The sequence below is a fragment of the Embiotoca jacksoni genome, unplaced genomic scaffold (genome assembly GCF_022577435.1).
Source record: "Embiotoca jacksoni isolate LCO1_2020_lvr unplaced genomic scaffold, fEmbJac1.0.p SCAF_30, whole genome shotgun sequence".
NCBI lineage: Eukaryota > Metazoa > Chordata > Actinopteri > Embiotocidae > Embiotoca > Embiotoca jacksoni.
Window position 1 is genome coordinate 2,441,202 of NW_027185382.1, and position 23,167 is coordinate 2,464,368.

The window sequence follows — 23,167 nt, forward strand, 5'->3', positions numbered from 1 at the left end:
TCAATTACCCTCAATCCAGCTACAGATACTGTACATTGTAAAGTTATAATGAATCAGAGCAAGCCTACATCCATTTCAAGTAGTTATTACTCATTAATCAAAACCCCAAAACTCCATTAAAAAGGCTGCATTGTTTATGTGAGATAATGTCTGGAAAGTTTCAACAATTCTGCTGAATCTGAAAACTCAACCTGACACAAACTACATCACCAGACTTCACTGCAATCCACTTTAGTGCAGACCCATACATCTTCATTTTTCTAAGTAGGGCCAATTAAGAAAACCAAACACAATTTGATTTACAGCAGTGAAAAAGGGAGATTAAGAGACTAGTGTTAAATACGCTGCACCTCTCAAAGAGAAAAGCAGAGCTGGATTAAAAAAAAGGGCTGAAAAACCCTCGTGTTATGCTGATTATTCCATTTAGTGAGGATGTTTTATAGATGTAATGATTGAGGAGTCAAAAACCTGCAGCAGGAGCAGGTAGTCCTGCACTACTAGAAGTAAATCGTTCTTTTGTATAGTTCATAAGGCTCAGTGGTCTCAGTGAGAGCACTGGTGCCCTCTAGTATTTGGAACGGGGACACACAGGAATATGTGTCAAAATGTAATTTCACGTCCCTCTTTAAAGATTGTTTTGAATGAAAACTTTAAGAATAAACTTATTGTGACCACCGGGTCCGTCTGTTTGCCTTTTTAGACCCGTTCTTGTGTTTCACGGTGACTCTGAGATGATGCTGTCACTCAGTTCCACTGAAAATAAGAGATGAAAAAAACACATCACTTGTGTTTTGTAAAAGACAAGTCCTTCTTCAACAGCAGGTTCCTGTTGGATCTTTGCTCCGCTGCTGACAATGTCAAAACAAATTGTTTCACCCACAGTTCATGAAAGAGATTTTCCATCAGGCTCCAGGATGGAGACGAGGGCCGTTGCCATCAGAAGCAGCAGAGCCGAGGGCTTTTCTAGGAGACTCGGTGTGGTGGAGAGGCTCTTGTGTGAAAAATGACTCGGCCTGAGAAACAAGGGCCAATGTCCTCAGGCCCTGGGATTGCCTCCAATGTGGTAAGGTGTTCCTGAGAAAGAATCAAGCCCCGAAGCTCATTCCTGCTCATATATCGTCTTTATCAGTGGCCCTCCATGCACTTGTGGAGGGCCGGGGCCATTTTGTCTGGCCTTTGACGGCACCTAAATCACTGATATCATCTGGTGGAGGCAGCAGAGTGAGATGAGACTGGTTGCTATTTTTTCATCAAAGGAAAACCTGCAAAAACAGAACATATAATTACAGACCGACTGCAACATTGTTTTTACAATGTAAACTTTTGAAATATAACATTAAATCCATATCTAGTCCACATGAAATGGAAAACAAAAAAGTGTTTACTGTTTTTTTTTTGTGTATATTTATACAAAAATCAATATTTTTATATACTGCCCCCGAGCCCGTAGCTGGTATAAAACATATTTAGCATTTTAATACCTCATAAATAAAGACTTTTTCATCCATTATAGTCTTATTTGTTTTTACCATTGTCTAGCACAGGAATAACGATGCACTAACAGTCTCCGTCCACATGGGGGCGGTGTTGCGTCGGTGAAGCTGCTGACTCCGCACTCGAAGAAATTCCACCGAACCCGGAAGCGTTCCCGGATCGGCCGTAACTGCTTTTCATTCAAGGCTGCTTGCGGTTTAAACAAAGTCACCATTTCCGGATATCCGCGGGGATCGGGCGCCTGATATCTTTTCCCGTTGATAGATTAAAGGAGAGCAAGCATGGCTGGTCCACTACCGGCTTGTGTTGTCGACTGCGGGACGGGGTAAGTAGCCCCCCCCAAAAAAAAAAAAAAAAACAACACCGGCTAGTTAGCATTAGCACGGTCTCATTGACAGCAGGGCGTTAGCTGCTAAACGTCACTCGGCTGCATCTCATCTCTCGATTCTCGTATTTTCTGTAAATCCCGGTGAGACATGAACCTGCCCAAAGCTGCTTCGCGTTACGTGTGTTTTTTGTTGTTGTTGTTGTTGTTGTTGTTTTTATATTCTTGCTGCTATTTTGCAATTAGCTCCCCACGAGCTGTAGTGAAGCTCAACGTGACTTCCTGGACGGCAGAAAACAGTTTCAATGAACCAGATGAAAGCAGCTTCGTCTCAGTTTCTGTCCTCGTGTTTGTCCCCTCCCAGGTACACAAAGCTCGGCTATGCAGGAAACACAGAACCTCAGTTCATCATACCTTCATGTAAGTAAACAGAAAATCAGCTTCATCAGATCCAAGTCTCTGATGAGTGTTTGTAAACTAATGGAGGATTTGCATTCAGCTTTTCAATATTTATCTCCTTGTGGATCACCTGCAGGTATTGCGATCAAAGAATCAGCGAAGGTCGGAGACCAGGCCCAGCGCAGGATGATGAAGGGCGTCGATGACCTGGACTTCTTCATCGGGGACGAAGCCATCGACAAACCGTCGTACGCGACGAAGGTAGACGGACGGACGGACGGACGTGGTGTTTTCTGTTGGAGTAGATCCGATGCCAACGCTGTTATTCTCTCCTTGTTCCCAGTGGCCCATCCGTCACGGGATAGTGGAGGACTGGGACCTGATGGAGAGGTTCATGGAGCAGATCATCTTCAAGTACCTGCGGGCAGAACCTGAAGACCATTATTTCCTCTTGGTGAGAGCGGAGCTGCTGGCGTCGGTGTCGGTCTAACCGAAAAGAAAACTCTCCCCAGGATGGCTGTTTTCTACCTTTTCTACCGAGCAGAGCATGTAAACCTGATGGTTGTTAATCTGTGGCCGAATTTAAAAACCTCGGTTTCATCGTCTGTCCGTCCGTCCGTCCGTCCGTCTCTCTGCAGACAGAACCTCCCCTGAACACACCAGAAAACAGAGAGTACACAGCAGAGATCATGTTCGAGTCCTTCAACGTCCCCGGTCTCTACATCGCCGTTCAGGTACGTTCACAACGTGAATGGTTACTCACTTGTTCGAGCCCGATTACCATACCGTTTCTATTTTGAAGTGACAAACTGTGTTGCTTGTGTCAGGCCGTCTTGGCGCTGGCTGCCTCCTGGACGTCCAGACAGGTGGGAGAGCGGACGCTAACGGGGACCGTGATCGACAGCGGGGACGGCGTCACACACGTCATCCCGGTGGTACGCCTCACTTTGTCACAAACGTGTTTTTCCTCTGCTTCTTCATTCTCGGCCCTAAACGCTTTTGTGCCGCAGGCCGAAGGTTACGTCATCGGTAGCTGCATCAAGCACATTCCCATCGCCGGTCGAGACATCACATACTTCACCCAGCAGCTGCTGAGGGAACGAGAGGTGGGGATTCCTCCGGAGCAGAGTCTGGAGACGGCTAAGGCCGTCAAGGTCGGTGTGTTTGAAGTTTACCGTGATTCTTTACAGTAAAGTGACAGGATCGGAGGAACAGCTCGGGTTTAAGAGTTGGGCTGCAGATGTTAGACGGCATCAGCTGGACCACATTGTTGTGTTTTCAGGAGCGGTTCAGCTACGTCTGCCCCGACCTCGTCAAGGAGTTTAACAAGTATGACACGGACGGCTCCAAGTGGATCAAACAGTACACGGGCATCAACGCCATCTCCAAGAAGGAGTTCACCATCGATGTGGGATACGAGCGCTTCCTCGGGCCTGAGATCTTTTTCCACCCCGAGGTACATTTTTACAAGTCATATTTTCAATGTTAAACTCTGGTTGCAGCTCTCAGATTTTTACGAGCGGTAATTCTTTTTCTATTTCATTTTTTTTTTTTTTTTTTTTTTTGTGGTCTCGTCCAGTTTGCCAACCCAGACTTCACTCAGCCCATCTCAGAGGTGGTGGACGAAGTCATCCAAAACTGCCCCATCGATGTCAGGCGTCCGCTTTACAAGGTACACACACACACACACACACACACACACACACACACACACACACACACACACCTCTCTGCGGCCGCTGATGGTGACAGGACACGCAGCACATAACGGTAATCTGTGTGCCGTCTTGTGGGACAGAACATCGTGCTCTCCGGAGGCTCCACCATGTTCAGGGACTTTGGCAGACGCCTGCAGAGGGACCTGAAGAGGAGCGTGGACGCACGGCTGAAAATAAGTGAAGAGCTGAGCGGCGGCAAGTTGAAGGTGAACGTGGAGCAATTTATCAGCCGATGAAATGTGACCGTAGGCCATTTCACACATTGTCCCGCTTAATTCAGACAATTCTTTGCTCAGTTGATTGTAAATGTCATCGTTTGCAGCCGAAACCCATTGACGTGCAAGTCGTCACTCATCACATGCAAAGGTACGCGGTCTGGTTCGGAGGTTCAATGCTGGCATCTACTGTGAGTATTTTCATCTTGTCTAACAGCACATAATCATCCCTCCTGCTGGCTTCCTTCTTTATACAAGTGTCTGATATCAGCACATAAGTAGGGGGATCGTTTCTGTGTCCGCAGCCCGAGTTTTACCAAGTGTGCCACACCAAGAAAGACTACGAGGAGATCGGGCCGAGCATCTGCCGCCACAACCCCGTATTCGGAGTCATGTCTTAGGCATCGTAGGAAAACGGAGGAAGCACCGCAAGACCTCACACGCTGTGGAAGTCCCATGAGCCTTTGCACGGATGCTCCAACAGACCTGTTGATTCGGATAGAGCGAGAGTGGACCAAACAAACTGCCAGACGAGTGGCAATGTCCTCACGAATTAGAGGAAAGAGGTGACTCAGTCCAAAGGATCCTCAGATAAAATGTTTACTGCAAGTAGGTTAATAATAGGTGATCAATCTTTAATTTCTGCGTGCCTCGTATGTGTACTTATTCTATCCTCACAGGGTTGTAATATGTAATTAATCAACATGAGTCCTGTATAAATGCACTTCTCTGTGTATATGGGTTGGGTTCTTGCTTTGCTGTGTACTCTTAAAAAAAAAAGGAAAACTTCGGGGTCGTTTCGAGAAGCAAGAGGTGCTTTGCTCGCTCATTTGCCACCACACCTTTTTGATCATTACGTCGTCAAATGGGTGCCAGACATTGTCATAAATATATCACCAGACATACTGACCATTCCTGATTTTCTTTTCTCTTCTTTTTATGTCTCTTTTTAAAAAAAAAAAAAAAAAATCCGCTGAAAATAGGAAAGAAAATGTAAATCTGTTCAGATTATTAATTTTTTTTTTTTTCCCCTGGTTTCACTGAGTCCTGTTCTCTCCTGCAGCTTTGTGATTTATTCTCACTGCTTTCCTTCGACCTTTTTATTTGTATTAATCATATCTTGAACAACCTGTCTCTGGAAGAAAAGAAAAAAGTCGTATTAATATATGAACATGCAGTTTGAATGACTGTTGTTGGACCATCACTGTTGCCTAGATCTCAGTTCTACTGGATAGCCTTGTACTGTACCAAATCTGGATTTCAATGCTGGCATTCCAATAAATGCCAAGGAGATATTTCTACAGGAGTGATTTCTGTTTTTCAAGTGTTATACTGTCATCTGTTTTAAACGGTGCATTTGTTTTCAATAGCTATTTCTGTGTCGGTGAAAATCCCCCCTCCTGTAACCGTATCCTTCCAGACTGACCAACGCATGATGCACATGGTTATTTTCACTCAACCCTTCCATTGGTCAGTATGTCAAGAGACACCCTGTGCAGAGTCTTGTTTTTAACATCATGGTCACTTATTTCCTGCAGAAGAAGAGTAGTGGACACATGCAGCTTCCTTTTGAATGTGTTTGAACAGAACATCTTAAGATTAAAATACTAAGACGGAAAAGTGTGGATATAAAGACCAGCAGATGAAGACATGTCTCCTGCCGACAGGCTCAAGGTGCTCTTGTTCTTGGCTTTTTTCTTTGAAGCAATAGGATTTCTGTTCACACTGCTCTCCTGTGGGACGGAGTACTGGCTGCTGGCTGCTGAGTCCTGCAGCCAAACGGAGGACAGACGTGGAGGAAGTGACAACATGAAGGTGTTTATACTGTCCACACCAACAATGTTTTATGTTTATTTTATCTAAATATGGACAATGCACATTAATCATCAGCACTTGGGTCCATTATGTTAATGTATTGTATATTTAAATATATTATTTCTGCAGCGCATTTAAAAACGTTAAATTAAAGGGCTCCACAAAGGTAAAGATGAGGAAAAAAAAAAAGAATAAAAAATATTAAGTGCATTTTTTTTTTTTTGCATTTTAACATCTGTATATGTAAGAGTTCTCTGTTCTATAATCAGTATAAAGCTCTGGTTTGTGTCACTATGACCTGTCAGCCCAGTATCACACCAATGCATGTAATACACCTACCAGGCCACTAGGGGGTACTGTGATAGTGTCATGTCTGGACTCGCCGTGAGAAGTGGGAGCCTGAGGAACACCTGACTATCATGTATGGAGACCAGGGTTTAAGTTTGTGAGTGTGATATGTGATTTTTCTCTTCCTACAAATTCAAAAAATTAAATAGAGGAGTTGTCGGACTCCAGAGTGAACTGCAGTGAGATATTCTGGTTTATTGGTTAAGAACAGGACTGGATTGTCAAACCTCTGATCACATGTTTCCTTCTGCTCATCAGACTGTGGACAGTGTGAGGATCTTCCACGAGGGTCTGTTCTGGCGATGCTCCTTCATGGCCGTCTCTCATGAATACTCGATATGGGACCTTTGGATCTGTAAGAATCGTCACTGTTTGCTTGTTGCAACATAAATGGCCAAAAAACAACAACGCTCTTTATATACTATAACAACTTTTTTTCCTTCAGCAAATCAGCCACTGTCAAAAGTCTGCCAGGCCGCTTTCCTCTTCCCGTTTCCTGTCTACGAGCCAGTGAAACTTTGGGTGGAGTCACACAGTTTACCCACAGAGCCCTATGAACATCACTCTGCCATTGGTAGGTAGTGTTTGATCATGTATATATTTACATTGCAGCAGTAAAGATTGCACTAATCTTGTTCATTAATCAGTGTTTAGGACCTTCTGGAGCATCTTCCTCGTCGCAGGCGTGGCGGCTGTCCTCATTGGTGGATTTGTTGTCATCTGTGCTGGCCCACTTACCAACCACAGACTCTACAAACTGGGTGGAGGTCTTCAGATGTGTGCCGGTAAGAATGGATCTACTATTAACTATATCATTTTATGGCTTCACCTTAAAAGCAGCCTGAGATTCTACATTTTAAAAAGAGATTATTTTACACTCATTTCCTACATGATAAACACATTAAGTAGCACAGTTTTAATGTAAGAAGTTAAATTTCTCCTGAATATGGCTCTGGGGCAATAAGGAATCTTATAATTCACTAAAGTTTGAATGAAGTTTGGTTTTTATTTTTGGTTTTCTGTTGGGCAGAATCCACTAATGAGGGTTGATCGCTCACAGCTGAAGTGAATCGGTTACAATTTGCTCAGACACAGGTGTTCCCTGTTTGAGGGAGACCTCAGTCTCCGCCCTTGTAGGAAATGTTCAGCTAGTGTACAATAATTTAAGATTTTTTTAAATTTATTTATTTTTTTATAATAAAGCCTTGCTTGAGAGTCAGTGAGAGAACAGTAAACAACACATGATGTGTTTAAGCAGCTCTGTGAGGTGTGGAAAAAGATTAAATTGATCACAAAAGATCCAGTACCCATTTTTATTTATCATTGTTGATAGAATATAAAAATCAGAAACAAAAAAACCAACCTAAATATGCATCATTTTGGTTGATGATGGTTTTGTGTGCCTGTCAGGCCTGTGTCTGCTGGCCGTGGTGGTTATGTATCTGATGTGGGTCCAGGTCCTGGACACTCTGGAGCAGTTTACCCTCCATAAGAGACTCTCCAGCTGCCCCTCGTTCCATCTCAGCATCCAGCACGGCCCCTCGTTCCTCTTGGCTCCAGTAGCCGTCTTCTTCTGCCTGCTGGCCGGCCTGCTCTTCATCCTGGTCGGTCGAAGCGTTCAGGGGAGAGAGGTGGAGGGAAGAGACAAAATCCCTGAACCCTCTGCAGTTTAGCAGAACAACAAAACAAAAAACAGCATTGTCGACACTGTATGATTGACAGGTGGTCACTCAAACTGTACAGTCATAACCAAAGATCAAAGTCACAACTAAAAGAAAAACCCTTTCCTATTACTTCCATCAGTGATAATTGGAATCCATCATTTAAAGTTGGTAATTATAAAAGATTTTTCTAATCTATTTAACAGATCCCATTGTGATTAATAGCCCACCACTTTCACCCTGCCTTTATTATAATTGATAAATCAATTTTGACAAAAGTGGAGAGACGAAGGCTGCGTGGCCGCTGCAGTGTGTGTGTGTGTGTGTTTTGATGGGTTGAGTAGATTGAGTGTGACCATGGCTGCCTGTCATCAGGACATCAGGTTGAAGCTCTGAAATATTGGGTCAGAGGGATGGAGATAATAATAAATTAGACTGTCATAATCCATTTTCTGACAGGAGTGATATCTCACGGCTGCTTTGGCATGTGTGTGTAAAACAGCCGGGAGCCACCAGAGGGCAGTGTTGGCTCAGGGTAATGTTTGGAGGGATGTTTTCTCACCTCATTAAAATCACTTTATCCCCAAGTAGCATTCCCCCAACAATGTCCGATAGTATAATGCAAAGTTGCAGTTCACATCAGATTAGGCCTGCAAAGGGATGCAATGAAATTTGTAGGTGATAATTAAGTCAACTTCTGTAATTTCCCTGAGAAACGAAAGACTTTTATTTATTTTTTTCCACATCCCAAGTTCAGTAACATTAATTCAGAAGGAGGGGGTGGTCGTAGGAGCCCACAGTCACACCTTTATAATTGGAAAAGGCAAACAGAAGTGAGGACTTGAGATGATACAGTGACGAAAGGGGGGAGTACACCGCTCATCAGCGGGTCTTTCAATATTCTTTCATGTCTGACGCTCCTTTTTCTCATCCATCCTTCTCCTTTTAATCTCCGCTGTGAACTAGGTGAGCATAATTACACCTGAGCATGTCACATTCACTTCCACGGCCCTCGCCGTGTTTAAACATCTATGTCACCTTCCCTCTCCTCTCCACCAGCTGGCAACGCGGCTATTGTGGGTTGATCTTTATTTTCGAAGGAACACGAGGAGATTCAGTCATAACTCTCGGTTTCAATCTCTGAGATTGTGGCACATTCATTACTTGATCCAAGAGTGGATGTGGTGCTGTTGTAGCTGTCAGCCACACATGTATACACACTCTCCACCAACACCACCACAGTGGTCCTTTATAACTCATCATCACGCTGGGCCTTTGTCCCCAGGAGATAGAACTGTCTGCAGTAATTAGTACAGGGCCAGGGAAGAAATCTGAGGAAGAAACTTTAGGCCATTCAAAAAGCATCAACTTCTCTCACGAAATACAAAGTCAATAAATGTTTTGGTGGTGCTTCTGACAATACATCCATCATTAATCAGATATTAGACATCAAATAGAGGTATGTTTGGGGGCATGTCAGGTTTCTGGTCTATGTGTGCGGATATCGTGTCCTTTGGTTCCCAGTCAGATCCACCCTTTGCGGATATAGTCCCTTCAGTCTCATGAAAAGAAAAAAATTTGTGATAAACAGGATTTTATTTCCCCCCCCCCCCCCCCCCCCACCCCCCACAGACTTTAGAAACCAATAATTTAATGGCTGTGCAGGCTCAGGTTAACATATAATGTGACTGAATCAAACGTTCTCTGCAGTGTAAAGCAGGAATGCTGCATAAGGTTGTTTTTTATGTTAACAGCATAAACAAACATGATAAGCATCCCTTTAAAGCTGGATCCAAGCTTGTTTGTGATCCCACGGCTTTCCACAAACCTCCCCCTCTTTGCTGCTCACATTGGTACACTCTGCTCTACCTCCACATTACCCAGAGGCCGACCCAGGGGGCGCAATTATTCAGGCCTTTGCTCAGCCAAGTAGAAGAAATTAGCCTCTTCTCCCAAACCAAGACCTTCTAACCTGCACCAGGACCTCGGGCTGCCGCTCTGACTTGCGTGACCCCCTGTGACTTCCCTCTCCAGAACTCGTGTTTTCCATACATATGAGCCCGAGCTGGCCGGAGCCACGCTTGGCTGCCATATGGGCTCTCCTTGCCCTGGCTGGTGGAGCGGGGCCGGGGGAGCTGCAGGTTATAAAAACCCAACACCCCCACACCTCCACCTCCTGGGAGGATGCTGGTGTCCTCGGCCCAGCGATGCGCCTTTTACAACAACTCAACAAAGTCTAAAACGGGCTGAGACGTGGCAGTCGGTGCGGCCTTAAAGCTCTGATTACAAAAACAAAATTGGGAATTTCAGCTGGGTCTAGAAGTTGTGTAAACTCAACATTTCAAAGCTGTCAAATTACTGCAGGTCAATATCTAAATGAGCAATTATGGAAATGGAATTTATATAATGAATTCTATTATGATGCGATATGTCTGAATCTTCTCAGCCTCCTTTTATTCTTCACTTGATCCTTTCTGTAATTTGCCCTTTTTTCCTGTATAAAAATCCTTTTCAGTCACAGGTGATTCTCCCATGCTGTCAGACCCTCCTCTTACCTTTTTATTTTCCCTCGTCTCCTCCTGTCTGTCTTTGCCTTCTTCCGCCTTCCATTTAATTTATTCAGGCCAGTCAGTGATGGATAATGAGGTCTGTGGCCCGGCACTGTGCTCCCTGACTCTCTGGGTACAGTTAGGAAATTCTCAACGCTTTTGCAGTTGCATCACCAAATCTTTCAGCAGCCTTGGCTGCTGTTCGAGGGGGTCCACTGGAGAAAAGGCTGTGCCAGTAATAGAGAAATACACAACAACCAGGGTGAAATTATTGGGGTTCACTGTATATTAAAAAGTTTATACCAACCACACTGAAAACATAACGTTAGCGGCGTTAAAAAAAAAAAAGAAAAAAAGGGGAAAAGCATTGGAAATGACCTTTATCACACCTGTTTTTGACAGATGTATCGTGGACTTCATGTCATCGTGGAAAATACGCTCATTCAAACTTGTCATCAGACAAAACTTCCCATAAAGGTTTTCTAAAATCAGAAGTCCCCTGATAATGGACATTTCAGCATTCATCATTTCACAGCTATTTTATGGCCACCTTTAACATGAAAGTTTGGCTCCTTAAAAACGGCCTGCATACCACAGTATAATGCCCCAACAGGTACGATGGTCACCAGATCAAATTCCGTCTGTACTGTAACCCTAATCGAGTTCTGTGGGTCTTTTTTTTCTGAGCTCAGTAGTCCAGGCAAACGAGAGACAGGCGGATTGAATTTGAGCGCTTAATTCTTATTTCCTATGACAAGTTGAATATCCCTCTTACAGCCTGTCTACGCTGTATTCACTCCTCCTCTTCCTCTGTTCCTGTCCTCTCTCGGCTCCTCACACTCCGCCCTGCAGTCTCTCTATCTCCTGCTTTATGACAGGCCTCTTACCGTGTGACCACAGATACCCGAGAGCCTTATCGTGGCGCGGGCCAAATGAGGCACAGGAGGGAACGATGGCTTTTCTTTATCTGTGGCCTCTGTGCCGCTGCAGGCCATTATTTCATCAGGTCACCGTGTGTACACTCGGAAGGGTAAACTGATTCTATTGAACTTGCCCGCAGCCTCGCCTCACCTGGGCCTCTTGGCTCCAAATGGGTTTTACCCACTTGTCTATGTTTCCTCCCCTCGTTCTCATCTATTTTCTGCCTGCTTTCTCTCGTCGCATCTCCCTCAGTCTTCGCCCTTTTTCCCAAAGAAAGCGATCAACAGCGTGCACTGGAAGAGGGAGCGGAAGACGGCGAGAAAGATTAAATCCAAGTTTCTTTCATCCATGAACGCTTTCATCTCTGGTTTTCAGCAAACAGAGGGAATTATCAGCACTGCAACCGACACAGGCTTTTGACGAGGGTGATGGGGGGTAGGGGTGGAATAAGGGAGGAGCAGGGTGGGAAGTTAGGTGGTTGCCGATCGGAGAGGGAATCCACTTCCCATGCAGCCTCAGTTTTGTTGGGTTTTATCTACTGAGGGCCAGGGGAGCTCCTCTTTGTCTCGTCTCACCACTTTTTTCTTTACCTTAAGAGCATTTGATATTGAATTGAGTGCTGCAGTCACCATTAGGAAAGTCATTGCACTCCTTAATGTCTCAATCCGATTTACAGATTGGGTGTAAAAGATTCAAAACAAGCTGGTACAAGCAGTCAAAAAAGTCAAATATTGGTGCTAAAAGAACAGTGCTAATCCATCCTTCCAAAAATGTAACCAAAACTAAATAGATAATTTTTTTTTTCCTCCATTCTGTGATACTTGGCATGACGTCTAATCTCCACTGTTCTGAGTGTTTTTTCCATTAAATTTGTGTCAGGACTAATTTTGAGGGGAATGAATACAGATGTCAGGATGCCATCGAATCCCATCGCGGGGCCTTTAATGAGATAACAGGCTTTAGTCAAAGAATTAGCGCTATTGAGAAAAAAAAAATAAAAAATGAATGAGATTAGTTCAATGGGATGTGGATGCAGAGTGGAACGGGGACTTTGGCTGTGAGAGAGAGGAAGAGAGAGGAGACCAGAATCATATCAGACCTGCCCTGCCAAATCACAAATCTATTTCCGACTCTGGTATTAATTATCAAACTAAAGCTGCTGTTGCATATTGATTCATCGGGGTGCGCACTTGTATTATCTCCTATTAAGCAGGGAAAAAGGAGAGATTATATGAAGCCTTCGGGGGCGTTTTATGGTTCCTGTGAGACTGTTAAACCATGTCATGGACTCCAGAGCAACAAGACGAGCTGCCTGTGTTTGTGTGTGCATCTGTGCGCCCCGTTGTTGCTGCTTATGTGGGCTCCAATGCAGTCTTAAGCTTTAAATTTGATTATTTTGGTGAACAGTTTTCAATTAGCCCCACAATCCTCGCCTTGAATATATTTCTGTGAACAGAAATACGTCTGTGTGCAAACATGTCCATGCAGACGGCGATATTACAATGAAAAACAGTGGAGAAAAACAATGAGTCTAGCTATTTGTGATCATGAAGCTTTGGTTGGATGTAACATTTCTCATCCTTCAAGTCCATCAGTTCCTGTCTAAACATACCAGACTCCCACCCTCAATCAACCATGTCCAGTCTGTGTGTCATGCATTCACTGGATGTTAATTTGCTTGAATAATATCTGAAGCATTTAATGGGACCTTGGGTGGGGACATGGCAACATTATATTGCCCCGGGCAATACTCGATCCCAGGGTCCCTGTGTGGGAAGTAATTTAAGGGCAAACACAGAATGAGCTGAAATTATTGGTGGCTTACATTCAGACGAGTTTTTTGTGCTGTCAAAATTGTGTAGCATACAGGCTTGAGTGGCTCTGGAATCAAGAACAGAAGGTAGATATGCCAAAGTTACCCGGCAGGACAGCATGAAAGTTCACGTCCTTTTGAGTCGGGACTCAAAATATAACAGCACCACAAAACTCGTTGTTTATTTCTTGCCGAAATACAACTGAAGAGTGCACCAAGGTGTGATTTATAAATCGCCCAATGAATCGCTCATCTGCTGGCATCGACTGACCAACGCATTCCCTGAGGAAGGCGGGATTTGTTTCTCACCTTGTATCAAATGAAGATTGCTTGAAATAGATTGTGATGTACCGATTCTGATGATCGGCATGCAAAAGCTCCGCCTGAGATGATCAGAGGATGTATGTAACAGAGTCGCTGTGACCGGTGTAGGTGGTAGCCAAAGTGTTGAGAAAGAGACACACACACATACACAATTCACAAATAATGAGACCTCCAACAGTGTGACACCCATTTCACACATGGATGGCATCTGTGATTGGGAAACATATGTTTGTATTGATGTATAATTATGAGCATTGAGTTCCTCTACTTCCTCTAAGTTGGTGGAAATGACTGTGTGGTGTGTATGATTGAGTTTGTGCGATGGAGAGACAAAGAGAGCAAGGGAGGGAAAGTGTGATGGAGAAAGAGCATCAACACCCTGCTGACTGAACTCAATCACTTTCTTAATTATACAGCGCTAACACAAGTCGCTGTCTGTCCGGAACCAAAGTCACAAATTCATCGCGAGATATCATCTTCGTCTTCTGTATCACCTCCTCACTTTCTCCCGTCTACTGTTCAGGTGTCACACAGGTAGTGAAGCTGGAAATATAGTGATTATACAAGAGGCGTGAAGGCTGATGGCCGCCCTGCTGCTGTGATTGGTTGCGACTCGGAGACTGTGGGTGTCCCTGTTTTGCCCGGAGAAGGTGCAAGAGAAAGGAAAAAATAAAAGGAGGACCAGAGAAGGAAACCTGAAAGATTAAGAAATTTAAGGGCGAAGTAGGATGGAAATGGAAGAAGCGACAGAGATTGGAAAGGGGGAAGGGTGGTGGTGGTTAGAAAGAGAGGGAGTGAGATGAGGGGGAGGGGTTGGATCGGGGAGGCGTCGAGGACGACGAAATGAGACCAAATTTTCTTTGGCAATCTCCGTGTTCCTGCTGCAGGTGCTGGGGCCATTTCACTAAAGCAGGGCCAGACGCGAATGTCATTAGTTCCTGAGCCCCAGGTGAATTTGCCACAGTTCCACATGATTAACCCAGATAATTGTGTGTTGATAGCGAGCATGGTCGATGGAATACAATTTTCGGGCCCAGATTCCTAAACAAACAGCTCAGCAGCAGCAGCAGCAGCAGCCGCCGCGGTGAGCTTGGATAACGGCAGGTTACCAACACGTCCCGAGGTTTACAAAGAGAAAGAGGGAAGGGGGGGAGGAGGGAGAGGGGGCACAGAGGGAGGAAGGTTTTTGAAGAGGTGGGGGAGGGGGGGGGCTGCAGGTCAGCTGTGGGTGACACTAGAGATCCTGCTGTAAAGAAGACCCTCATGCCGGCTTTTCTTTTTTACACTAAACCAAACAAAGGCAGAACAACAATGAAAACCTCCTCTGTGTTTGTACCTCTTGTACAAAACGGCGAAGTGTAAAAGTGGCGCAACATTTCCGCTTTAAACAAGCTGTATTAAAGGGGCTACTGAGAGGAAGAGGCCAGACATCTAAAACAATGGGCTAAAAGACACTATAGACTGCAGGACTGGGTGATACATGTGTGGGAGTGCCGCATGCAAGTATTGTTGTGACCTATTGTTTTTATAAAATTATGGTTTATAGCTTTGAAATTAAAAGTATTTGCTTTTAGTAGACTGTGACTGCACCAGATTTCCCTGTGTCCTTCATCGTAGCCACAACTTACAATCACAGGTGAAAGAGTTGCACAAAATCTAAATTCCCACAGGCTTTGTGAGGCTTTTCGAATATGATTCTTTTTGCTGTCTGCTCTCACCATGGCAATTTGCTTTGAAACTTGCTGAGCGAGCATAAAAACCATGAAACCTAGTGTATTTATTCTCTGGCTTATGCGATTTACAACCCAACGTGCAGCGCTGGAATTCATCAGCAGGGTGTGAGAATTAGCCAGAGGTGAGAGACTAACTTGATGTGCTGAGTAAACACACGGAGGATACAAATACACACATCTGGAAGATGAAGAAAAGGCATGAACCCGATGGTGTGAACAAACAATAGAGTTTATTTTTTATTATATATGCCACAGCCTCTGCAGTAGGAGACCAAATCAGCAGTCAGACTCCCATGATACTGATATGTGCTCGTACACACACCAACTGAGAGGCTGAGAAAAGATGGATGTTGTGCTCCTGGCTTCCTGGGCAGTAATGTAATTTCCCATAGTGCCTTGAGGTTGATGGGACATGCAGTGGAATATTTAGTTTGGTCTGAGATGATCAGTGTCACTTGAATTTCTCTGCAACAGTGTGTACAGACTCTTTCCATTGAGTAAAAGCATCAACATAATAATGTAAAGATACTCAAATACAAATAAAACTCCTTCATTAGAAACTCCACTCCAGTAAAAGCATAATCTCATTAATACCTCATTAATGTAATCAATTGGATTTTACTTTGTACATGCGCACTTGGTTGTTTTTGAAGCCCTTTAGAGCAGAAGTTCAGCAAGCATGTTGAAGAAAGTCAGACTTCTGCAGCTGACGCAGCCTTAAAGACTTCTTTTTTTTTACTTGCCTTGTCCTGATTGACTTATCATGAGAAGTAAAATGAATAAATGTTTCTGTGAACAAAACTCCCTGCTCAATCTCATCAGTGCAAAATACATGAACCTGCTGTTGCATCAGGTGAGGGGGAAAAAAAAACCTCAACCTGTTCGATGCTGACAACACCTGTTTTAGGAGACGTATGCACCTTAATCTTGTTTTTAGGCACATGCGTGAAGCTCTGAGTCCCAGGAATACGATACCATAGCCTGCCAAGTGAATTTGTAAAACATCATCAAAGAGGAGGATGAGGGGAAAGAAACACTGGGGTTTGTGTTCCCACCAGCCGAGAGATAAAACAAGTCAAGGAGCCAGGTGTGGAGGGGAGGAGAGAGGGAAGGAGCCAGAGAGAGAGGAGAGAAAGAAAGAAAAGAAGCAGAGACAGCCAATCTCCCTGGTGCATTCTGGGAGTTGAACCTGGCAGGAGAAAGTAGCGGCGCTCTCACTTAGTGAAAGGGATAATCCCTCTCTGACGGAGAGGAGAGGGGGGGAGGAGTGCAGTGCAGTGCAGCAATGATCCCTCCTGTGTTCCTCTGATTTTTAGGTTCCAGGTTTATTTATTAAGAGGATAAGCCCTTCTTCTGTATGCAAACCTCAGAGGCAAGAGGGTCGCTGTCACTCTGATGCCAACACGCTGCTGATTCGGGGGTCTGCTGTTTGCAATGATACTGGCTGCAGGCCCAGATGAGGAACTCAGTGGAGTGTAGTGGAGTGGGGCAACAGGTGGGGCTCAATCCTCAAAAAAAAGATGACTTCACAGAAACTCCGACCTGAACAAGAGGAATGAACCAGTTCCTTAGACACTCATGACTGCTCGAATAATATATTTGCAGGGAAGATTATTGTTTAAACCAGTGATTTTTAACTGGTCCACCCACAGGATCCACATTTTCCCTCAGTCATATGGTCACAAACCAACATTTATTTTTTTATTTTTGAGCAACTCAAAAACATAAAATAAACAATAAGTGCAACAAAAGTGCAAACAGAGTGATAAAATAAAAAGGCAGACTTATCTAATCCCATAATAAAGTTGACGGTTGAATCCCCAGTGCCTCCCACCCGAATGCTGAAGTGTCTTTGGACAAGGCACTGCGCCCCAAGTTGTTTCTAAAGGCACCTTGTATGGCAGCATGTTGCCACTGGTGAGTGAACGTGTGTTTGACTGGGTGAATGGAGGGCAAAGCACATTTAAAAAAACCAAAAAAAACCCCACTAAGATTAAAGAGGTCGACCGTTTGTATATCCACCAAAATCTGTTTTCACCAAACCATAGTAGGAGTGCTGATCTTAAATCACTTCCACCTCCATATAACCTTCTTCATTGTGTAAAAAGATGTGAAGTCACCACACAAAGCAGTACTGGGAGCCAGTGTGTTCAAAAGGACTCGCACAGTAAAATGAGCATCAGTGAGATGCACAAGACCACCAGCTGCTCCAAATGCTCCAAAATGTCAGATTTGGACAGGCTTAAAAGATAAGGAGAAAGCCCTTCTTTCCACATGCATCCCACTTACTCAGTGCTGATTGAATGATATCAAAGACATACGGACTCCTACACACTCTCCGTGAACAGATTTCTCGCTCCAAAAGTGCCTTTTTTCTGTATAATACACAAGATATGGCAAACTGGTGTATAAATTATACGACAGCAGAGATGCACTAATGAAAAATGGATGCATTGCTCGGCAAACACAATCTACTGAAACTGAGCGAGCGTATCAGATGCATAAATACGTTTCCATGCATTGTTCTTTCTGTTAAGGAAGTAATGACAACAACAATATAGTTTGTGTTAGGTGTCTCAGGATATGTTGGTGTCTATCTGACCATGTCAGCTCCTGATCACCATCACGCAGCACGCAGATCGGTTCTGCACTCGTAAAAAGTTTGTGAATGTGCTTATCCACCCAAACAGAACTATTATTCAGAGGAAATTGTGTTGATATAACAAATGAGTATGAAAATGGTTACACTTTCTTCCCCTTAATGTCAAATACATATTCATGCCCTGAATGCCCCCCCCCTCCCTTGTCATTGCCCCCCTGGAGATGGGAGCGATTATTTAGTCTGTCTGGAAGCCTCAAAGTCAGCTCCTCTCATGTGAAATAGTTTTTTAATGAAATCAGACAAAACTGTTTCATCACAAAGTCTGACCAGCTCGTTCCCCTTTTTTTCCAAGAAGTTAAAATTTAAGAATATCAGAAAAGCCCTTCTCTCTCACAGTTTTATATCAGCATGCCACATACCATACAAGACTGAGCTATCATAACTTTGGTGATTTCTTTACTTTTCCTCTAAAGCTATCATCAGGTCAAACTTGAACTTTACCCAACACTTTGGTTTATGAGTAAATATATATATTTTATATATATTTACTCATAAACCAAAGTGTTGGGTATATATGTAGAGTGCATAGGGCTGAAGAGCTAACAAAATCTGGCATCAGGTGGACCTTTTTGATGTTTTAGATCCACCACCTCTGGAGTTGTTGGTCCATGCAGGGCTGCTGAGTGCTTCAAGTGCTTGACTAAGTGCACTGTGAAGCTGTGTTTGCCCCAGTCACCCTCTTTTTTTTCTTTTTTTTTGTCCTGTTCTAGGCCAATCTCTTCTCCGAGCAAGCGCTCGCCGATGAACATCCTTGGGCTAACGAGCGCCTCATCGATTCGTTCAGGACACGGAGAGATAAGAGAACAAACAGGTTTGAGAGGCGGGAGATAGGGGGGATGGTGGGGTAAAGTAACAATGAGGCAAGAAGAAGAGCAGCAAGAACCAGGAATTTAGCTACGCCTTCTCCATGTTGTAGAACTGAAAGGTCTTCGGTTCGTCCCACCTGCAAATCGCCTCCGAAGGAGATCCGGATGAAACACCTTATTATGTGTTAAATGTCAGGGCTGTGTCATTAACAGGCTGCTCACTTGTATGACTGAACAATGATTCAACCGGCTCGAACTGTTCCTGGTGACACCGAAGTGTGGTGTTCGTGCCACATTAACACTGTACCTGTGAGGAGCATTTATGCTGCTGATAAGTTCTTAATGATATCATCTACGGGAAGCCTCTCGCTAACAGTGAGCTGAAAGAGTCTCTCCTACTAAGTGAAAAATGTTTGATTTCAGCTGTGAGTTCTTTGCACTGTGATTAGATGAAGTAAAAAAAAAAAATACAGGCAAGTTTAACTCTCGACTGTTATATACTTTATCAAAAATTTAAACAATATACAATGGGCTTAAAGTGAGCATAGTTGTTTTTGTTACGGGAACATTACTTGTGATGTTCTTAATTATTCATCATTAAATAAATTATATAATATAAACTCATCTTGGAGAGAGTAGGCCACCTTTGATGTTGCCTGAGAAGCAAAAATACTCGCCAATGTTGTCATGTGTCTGCATTCCTACTGTAAATTATTCCCTTTCACGTTACTGACAAATTCAGGATCAGCTGTTCTGTCCTCCTCAAACTGCATACTCGCTCACCTTTGACCTTTGATTTCACACTGACATCACAAACAGGGACACAAATCCAAATGTCTTTGGATGACATGTAAAGTAGAAAGAAATAAGACCAAAAAATGATTCCATCCTGTTACAATGCATGTGTATTATGCGTGACCAGGTATTATTTCAGTGCACTCATGTTTTGGTATTCAAAGAATATACAATTCAGTGTCCCTTAAACATGCTGCCGTGAAACATCCATCACATGTGAAGTTTGGTTAAAACAAAAGCAAAAGAACACGGTCATGGGCACGTGATCAATACAAATTATTTTCTTTTCTTACAAGCTTTTAAAAGACAATAAAGCTTGGAAATGAGGGAAAAGGGGTTAAAACCAAAAATCTCAAGTGGATATGTTTTTGTGCTTTCTCCCATTTATGTGGATAGGAATTAATTAGTACTACACCTTGTCACTGATCCTTCCATTATGCCACACACATCCACAAAAAGGAATCAAATCCTTTGTAAATATCAAACTAAGACCTCCCAGTCACAACAAGGACTCTCCTTGATGGCTGTCTCACAAGCAGAAGCTATCAAATGAGGCGGGTTGCTTGTTTGGAGGGTGGTGAAAGGAGGGACTAGGATGAGTGCCAATTTTTCTTAGTGTCAGCGATAAAAATCCATCTGATTGAAATTGCAGGCCATTATGATATGAGGAGTAGAGTGCTGGAGAGATGGGTAGAGACGGGGAGAAAGAGAGAGTGGCTGCACAATTGCTGAGCTGCTCCTTTCTTTTCATTTTCAGATGAAAGCTAATTACGCGGTGTGGCGAGAAGACAGGGCGGTGCGCACGTTGCAGGAAACGGGGAGCCGAGGTGGTTAATTGGGGTATGTGATTACACAGGGCTGTAGTTAGAGGGAATTAGGCAACAACACACTCGGCAGCACAGCTCATCATGGCGAGAGTGAAAGGAGCAGGCGATAACGCTGATATCGTCTGCCCTCAGCAGACACTCGACGAGGCCTACAGACTGAGATTTTACTTCAGAATTAAAGTAGAAGCTGTTCGGTTGTAAGATTTACTTTCCTGGCCTCCATTTTTTTGGTCAGTACTGTTCTTCTCAAAGGTCACTTGACATTGCAAGAAATTATTGCCAGCTTTTACTTTTTGACAGTTTTGAATGCTCAGTGTTCCAGGTACATTTCAGATACACAACCTTACTTTAAGTTGCATAATAAACGGTGAAGGCAACTGTCTTTATTCTATCCTTCCCGCCTTGTTTCTAGCCAGCTTTGAACCCCATCAAAGAGAACATTTGTAGTGGAGACCTTGCAGCAGAAAGCGGGGAAAAGAAAGAAAAAATACGGATGAGCCCTTTACCACCATGACAGGAAGCACACCTGACTTGGGGGAGGGGCAATCAACAAACAAAAGGAGTATGGAGTGGCAGTGATTTAAAGGAGGAGGAAATTCAAAGTTTTATTCAGTTTCTGGACACATTTGCTCTACAAAACAAAAAGGGAAAAGTGATATATGTGAAAGTAAACGGAGCATTAGTTTATCCAAGAACCGGCTGGATTTCTAGAGCTGTGTGGATCCCTGGAGCAGCTGTAATGCATTGAACGTGTTCAACTACATCTCGGACCTGTTTGGATGCTACTGTGGACCTCCCTGTTGCAAAGTAAGATACTTTTCCTTTAAAGACACTCTCCAGACTTCTCCCTTTCCTTCCTTTGCATTACCCCTGCATCCTTAAATTAATTGACCCTAATCTGGACATTAGGGCCTGCTCCCCCTTCACATGCACCCATGCAGACAAGCATATTGAACTGGTCTTTGCACACACACTCACACACAACCCCTCACACTGAATTGAACTGATCTTTCACCAACGACTGACAATTATCCAGAGTCCTCATGTGATCTCGTTCCTTTAAGAGACATTTGATTTTCATATCTGTACTCTGAATGATTGTTTTGATTTAATGGACATTTTCTGTGTGACATTTTGTATTTGATTATGAATCGTGAACATTTCATTTGTTTGTGTTGTGTTTACCTTGTGCCTTCTGTTGTGAGGTTAGCAAGCTATCCGGGCTATCTCCCCAGCTGATTTTTCATTTAGATTTTTTAAAGTGACAAGGTAGAATTGTGGTCATTCTTCTGTCTGGCGCTCAACTCTTATTTGGACTATTTTGGGGGTGCACCTACGCTACAACCTGACATAACTGCACTTTTCTGTGGTCACACCAGTTGGAGCAGAAGATGACGTACAGCATGAACCCTTTGTCACTGCGAGCACTATTGATGGCACTTCAACGACCTGCACTCTAAATTCCCTAACATTATCTCCATGCTAGATGGGCTTTATTGATCAGCATGTTATTCAGAGTGGCTCCCTTCCTCTGTGTGGAGAACCTTCTCCTTTTTATGTTCAAGAACAAAAGACCTGCCCATGAAAAGACATTGGGACCTAAAGGGTGGATTTGACTGGGTGTCAGCGGTTAGACCCACAAAGATCTGCCACAGACGTATTTATGCAGGCTGAAGAGAAGGAATTGTAATTTGTCTTTCGATGGTTTTATCGCTTACCTTCACAAGCTTTCTCTGACATCACTCAGCCCAGGTCGATACAGGTCATCTGTAAATGTCTCAGGATTGCCTATTTTTTCAGGATGAGTGCCCTCAAACTGAAACTGCAGCACCCAAAATGATAATCAATAAGTACTTTTTACTACCCATTTTTGACATTATGTGGAATTGAAGATGAAATTCTGACAGATATGTATCATGATCTTGAAAAATCCAGGTACAGTTCTTACAAAACTTATTGTTATGGCTGTTCAGCTGGATGGGTGTTAAAGGGCGTATAATAAATGGGCGAGTGGTTCCTGGACTGTGACAAGAAGACCCCTTAAGACATCTCATGAGAAATCTGTGCGGCTCAAAGCTTGATAAGTTTTCTGTAATCTTGGGTTGCCGTCTGTGAAATTTTAGCGCCTTATCTCTGAAAACAATCAAACACTCTGTTTGAGCTTTTTCCACTTCATAGACAAATGCATACGCAACCTGGGGTCAAAGGCCAAGGCCCAAAAATGAATAGTCAATGCGTCCCTGTCTGTCGTTATGGTTACTGAGGTGTCTTTCAAAACTGAAACTGAGCGTGAAAAGTGTCGAGCATTGTTCTCTGTGAAACTTCACAGGATGAATCAAGTTTTAAGAAAGTGCATCTGAAGAAAATAGAAATTGCACAACTCTGCAGCCTGACTTGGAAATGTATGCATCGGATGACTCATCCTACATGGCGCCAGACGACAAGGATAATTACCCTGAAAGCTCCCTATTGTCTCTCCAGCTAGTGTACATGTGTGATCCTCGCATGAATATGAATCGCCACCACTTGTGTTCAGTTCTTGCTCCTGTCCTGTTGTTACCTGGCCGCTCCTTGTCCCAGAGGCCTGTTGTGTCCGGTGAGCCCTCTACACCATCCGCGCTGACCTCTCGTATCAAAGGCCGCGTGTTCAGGAGAAGTATCTCGCATCAAAAGGTGGTGAGCCTCCTGAAATGAAACGTGTGTTGTCGCCGGACTGCTGCTCGCCTTTGAACCTCCTCCGCCTCGATCTGCGTGACAAAGCT

The 23,167-nt window shown here is 43.8% G+C and overlaps 2 protein-coding genes across 2 annotated transcripts; both read left to right on the forward strand.

Moving 5' to 3' along the window:
- The first annotated feature begins 1,640 nt into the window (after nt 1-1,640).
- Nucleotides 1,641-5,452, forward strand: LOC138206964 (actin-related protein 3). Its single transcript, XM_069163902.1, has 12 exons — nt 1,641-1,819; nt 2,184-2,239; nt 2,355-2,479; nt 2,562-2,672; nt 2,857-2,952; nt 3,046-3,153; nt 3,229-3,372; nt 3,501-3,674; nt 3,798-3,890; nt 4,017-4,142; nt 4,259-4,342; nt 4,457-5,452. The coding sequence occupies exons 1-12, from the start codon at nt 1,776-1,778 to the stop codon at nt 4,550-4,552; spliced, it is 1,257 nt and encodes a 418-aa protein (XP_069020003.1). The 5' UTR covers nt 1,641-1,775; the 3' UTR covers nt 4,553-5,452.
- A 96-nt stretch (nt 5,453-5,548) lies between these two features.
- LOC138206965 (transmembrane protein 182-like) lies at nt 5,549-9,573 on the forward strand. The gene is made up of 5 exons (XM_069163903.1): nt 5,549-5,966; nt 6,573-6,669; nt 6,760-6,888; nt 6,962-7,099; nt 7,725-9,573. Exons 1-5 carry the CDS (start codon nt 5,802-5,804, stop codon nt 7,985-7,987), a joined length of 792 nt encoding a protein of 263 aa, XP_069020004.1. The 5' UTR covers nt 5,549-5,801; the 3' UTR covers nt 7,988-9,573.
- Nucleotides 9,574-23,167: the final 13,594 nt, after the last annotated feature.

What these genes read in the sequence shown, in the direction of transcription:
- LOC138206964 (XM_069163902.1), top strand. Translation starts at nt 1,776, where the DNA reads ATGGCTGGTCCACTACCGGCTTGTGTTGTCGACTGCGGGACGGG. An exon ending in AGACGGCTAAGGCCGTCAAG is followed by an intron (nt 3,373 to 3,500) that starts GTCGGTGTGTTT and finishes TTGTGTTTTCAG; the next exon opens with GAGCGGTTCAGCTACGTCTG. An exon ending in GTTCAATGCTGGCATCTACT is followed by an intron (nt 4,343 to 4,456) that starts GTGAGTATTTTC and finishes CTGTGTCCGCAG; the next exon opens with CCCGAGTTTTACCAAGTGTG.
- LOC138206965 (XM_069163903.1), top strand. Translation starts at nt 5,802, where the DNA reads ATGTCTCCTGCCGACAGGCTCAAGGTGCTCTTGTTCTTGGCTTTTTTC. An exon ending in GATATGGGACCTTTGGATCT is followed by an intron (nt 6,670 to 6,759) that starts GTAAGAATCGTC and finishes TTTTTCCTTCAG; the next exon opens with CAAATCAGCCACTGTCAAAA. An exon ending in AGGTCTTCAGATGTGTGCCG is followed by an intron (nt 7,100 to 7,724) that starts GTAAGAATGGAT and finishes TGTGCCTGTCAG; the next exon opens with GCCTGTGTCTGCTGGCCGTG.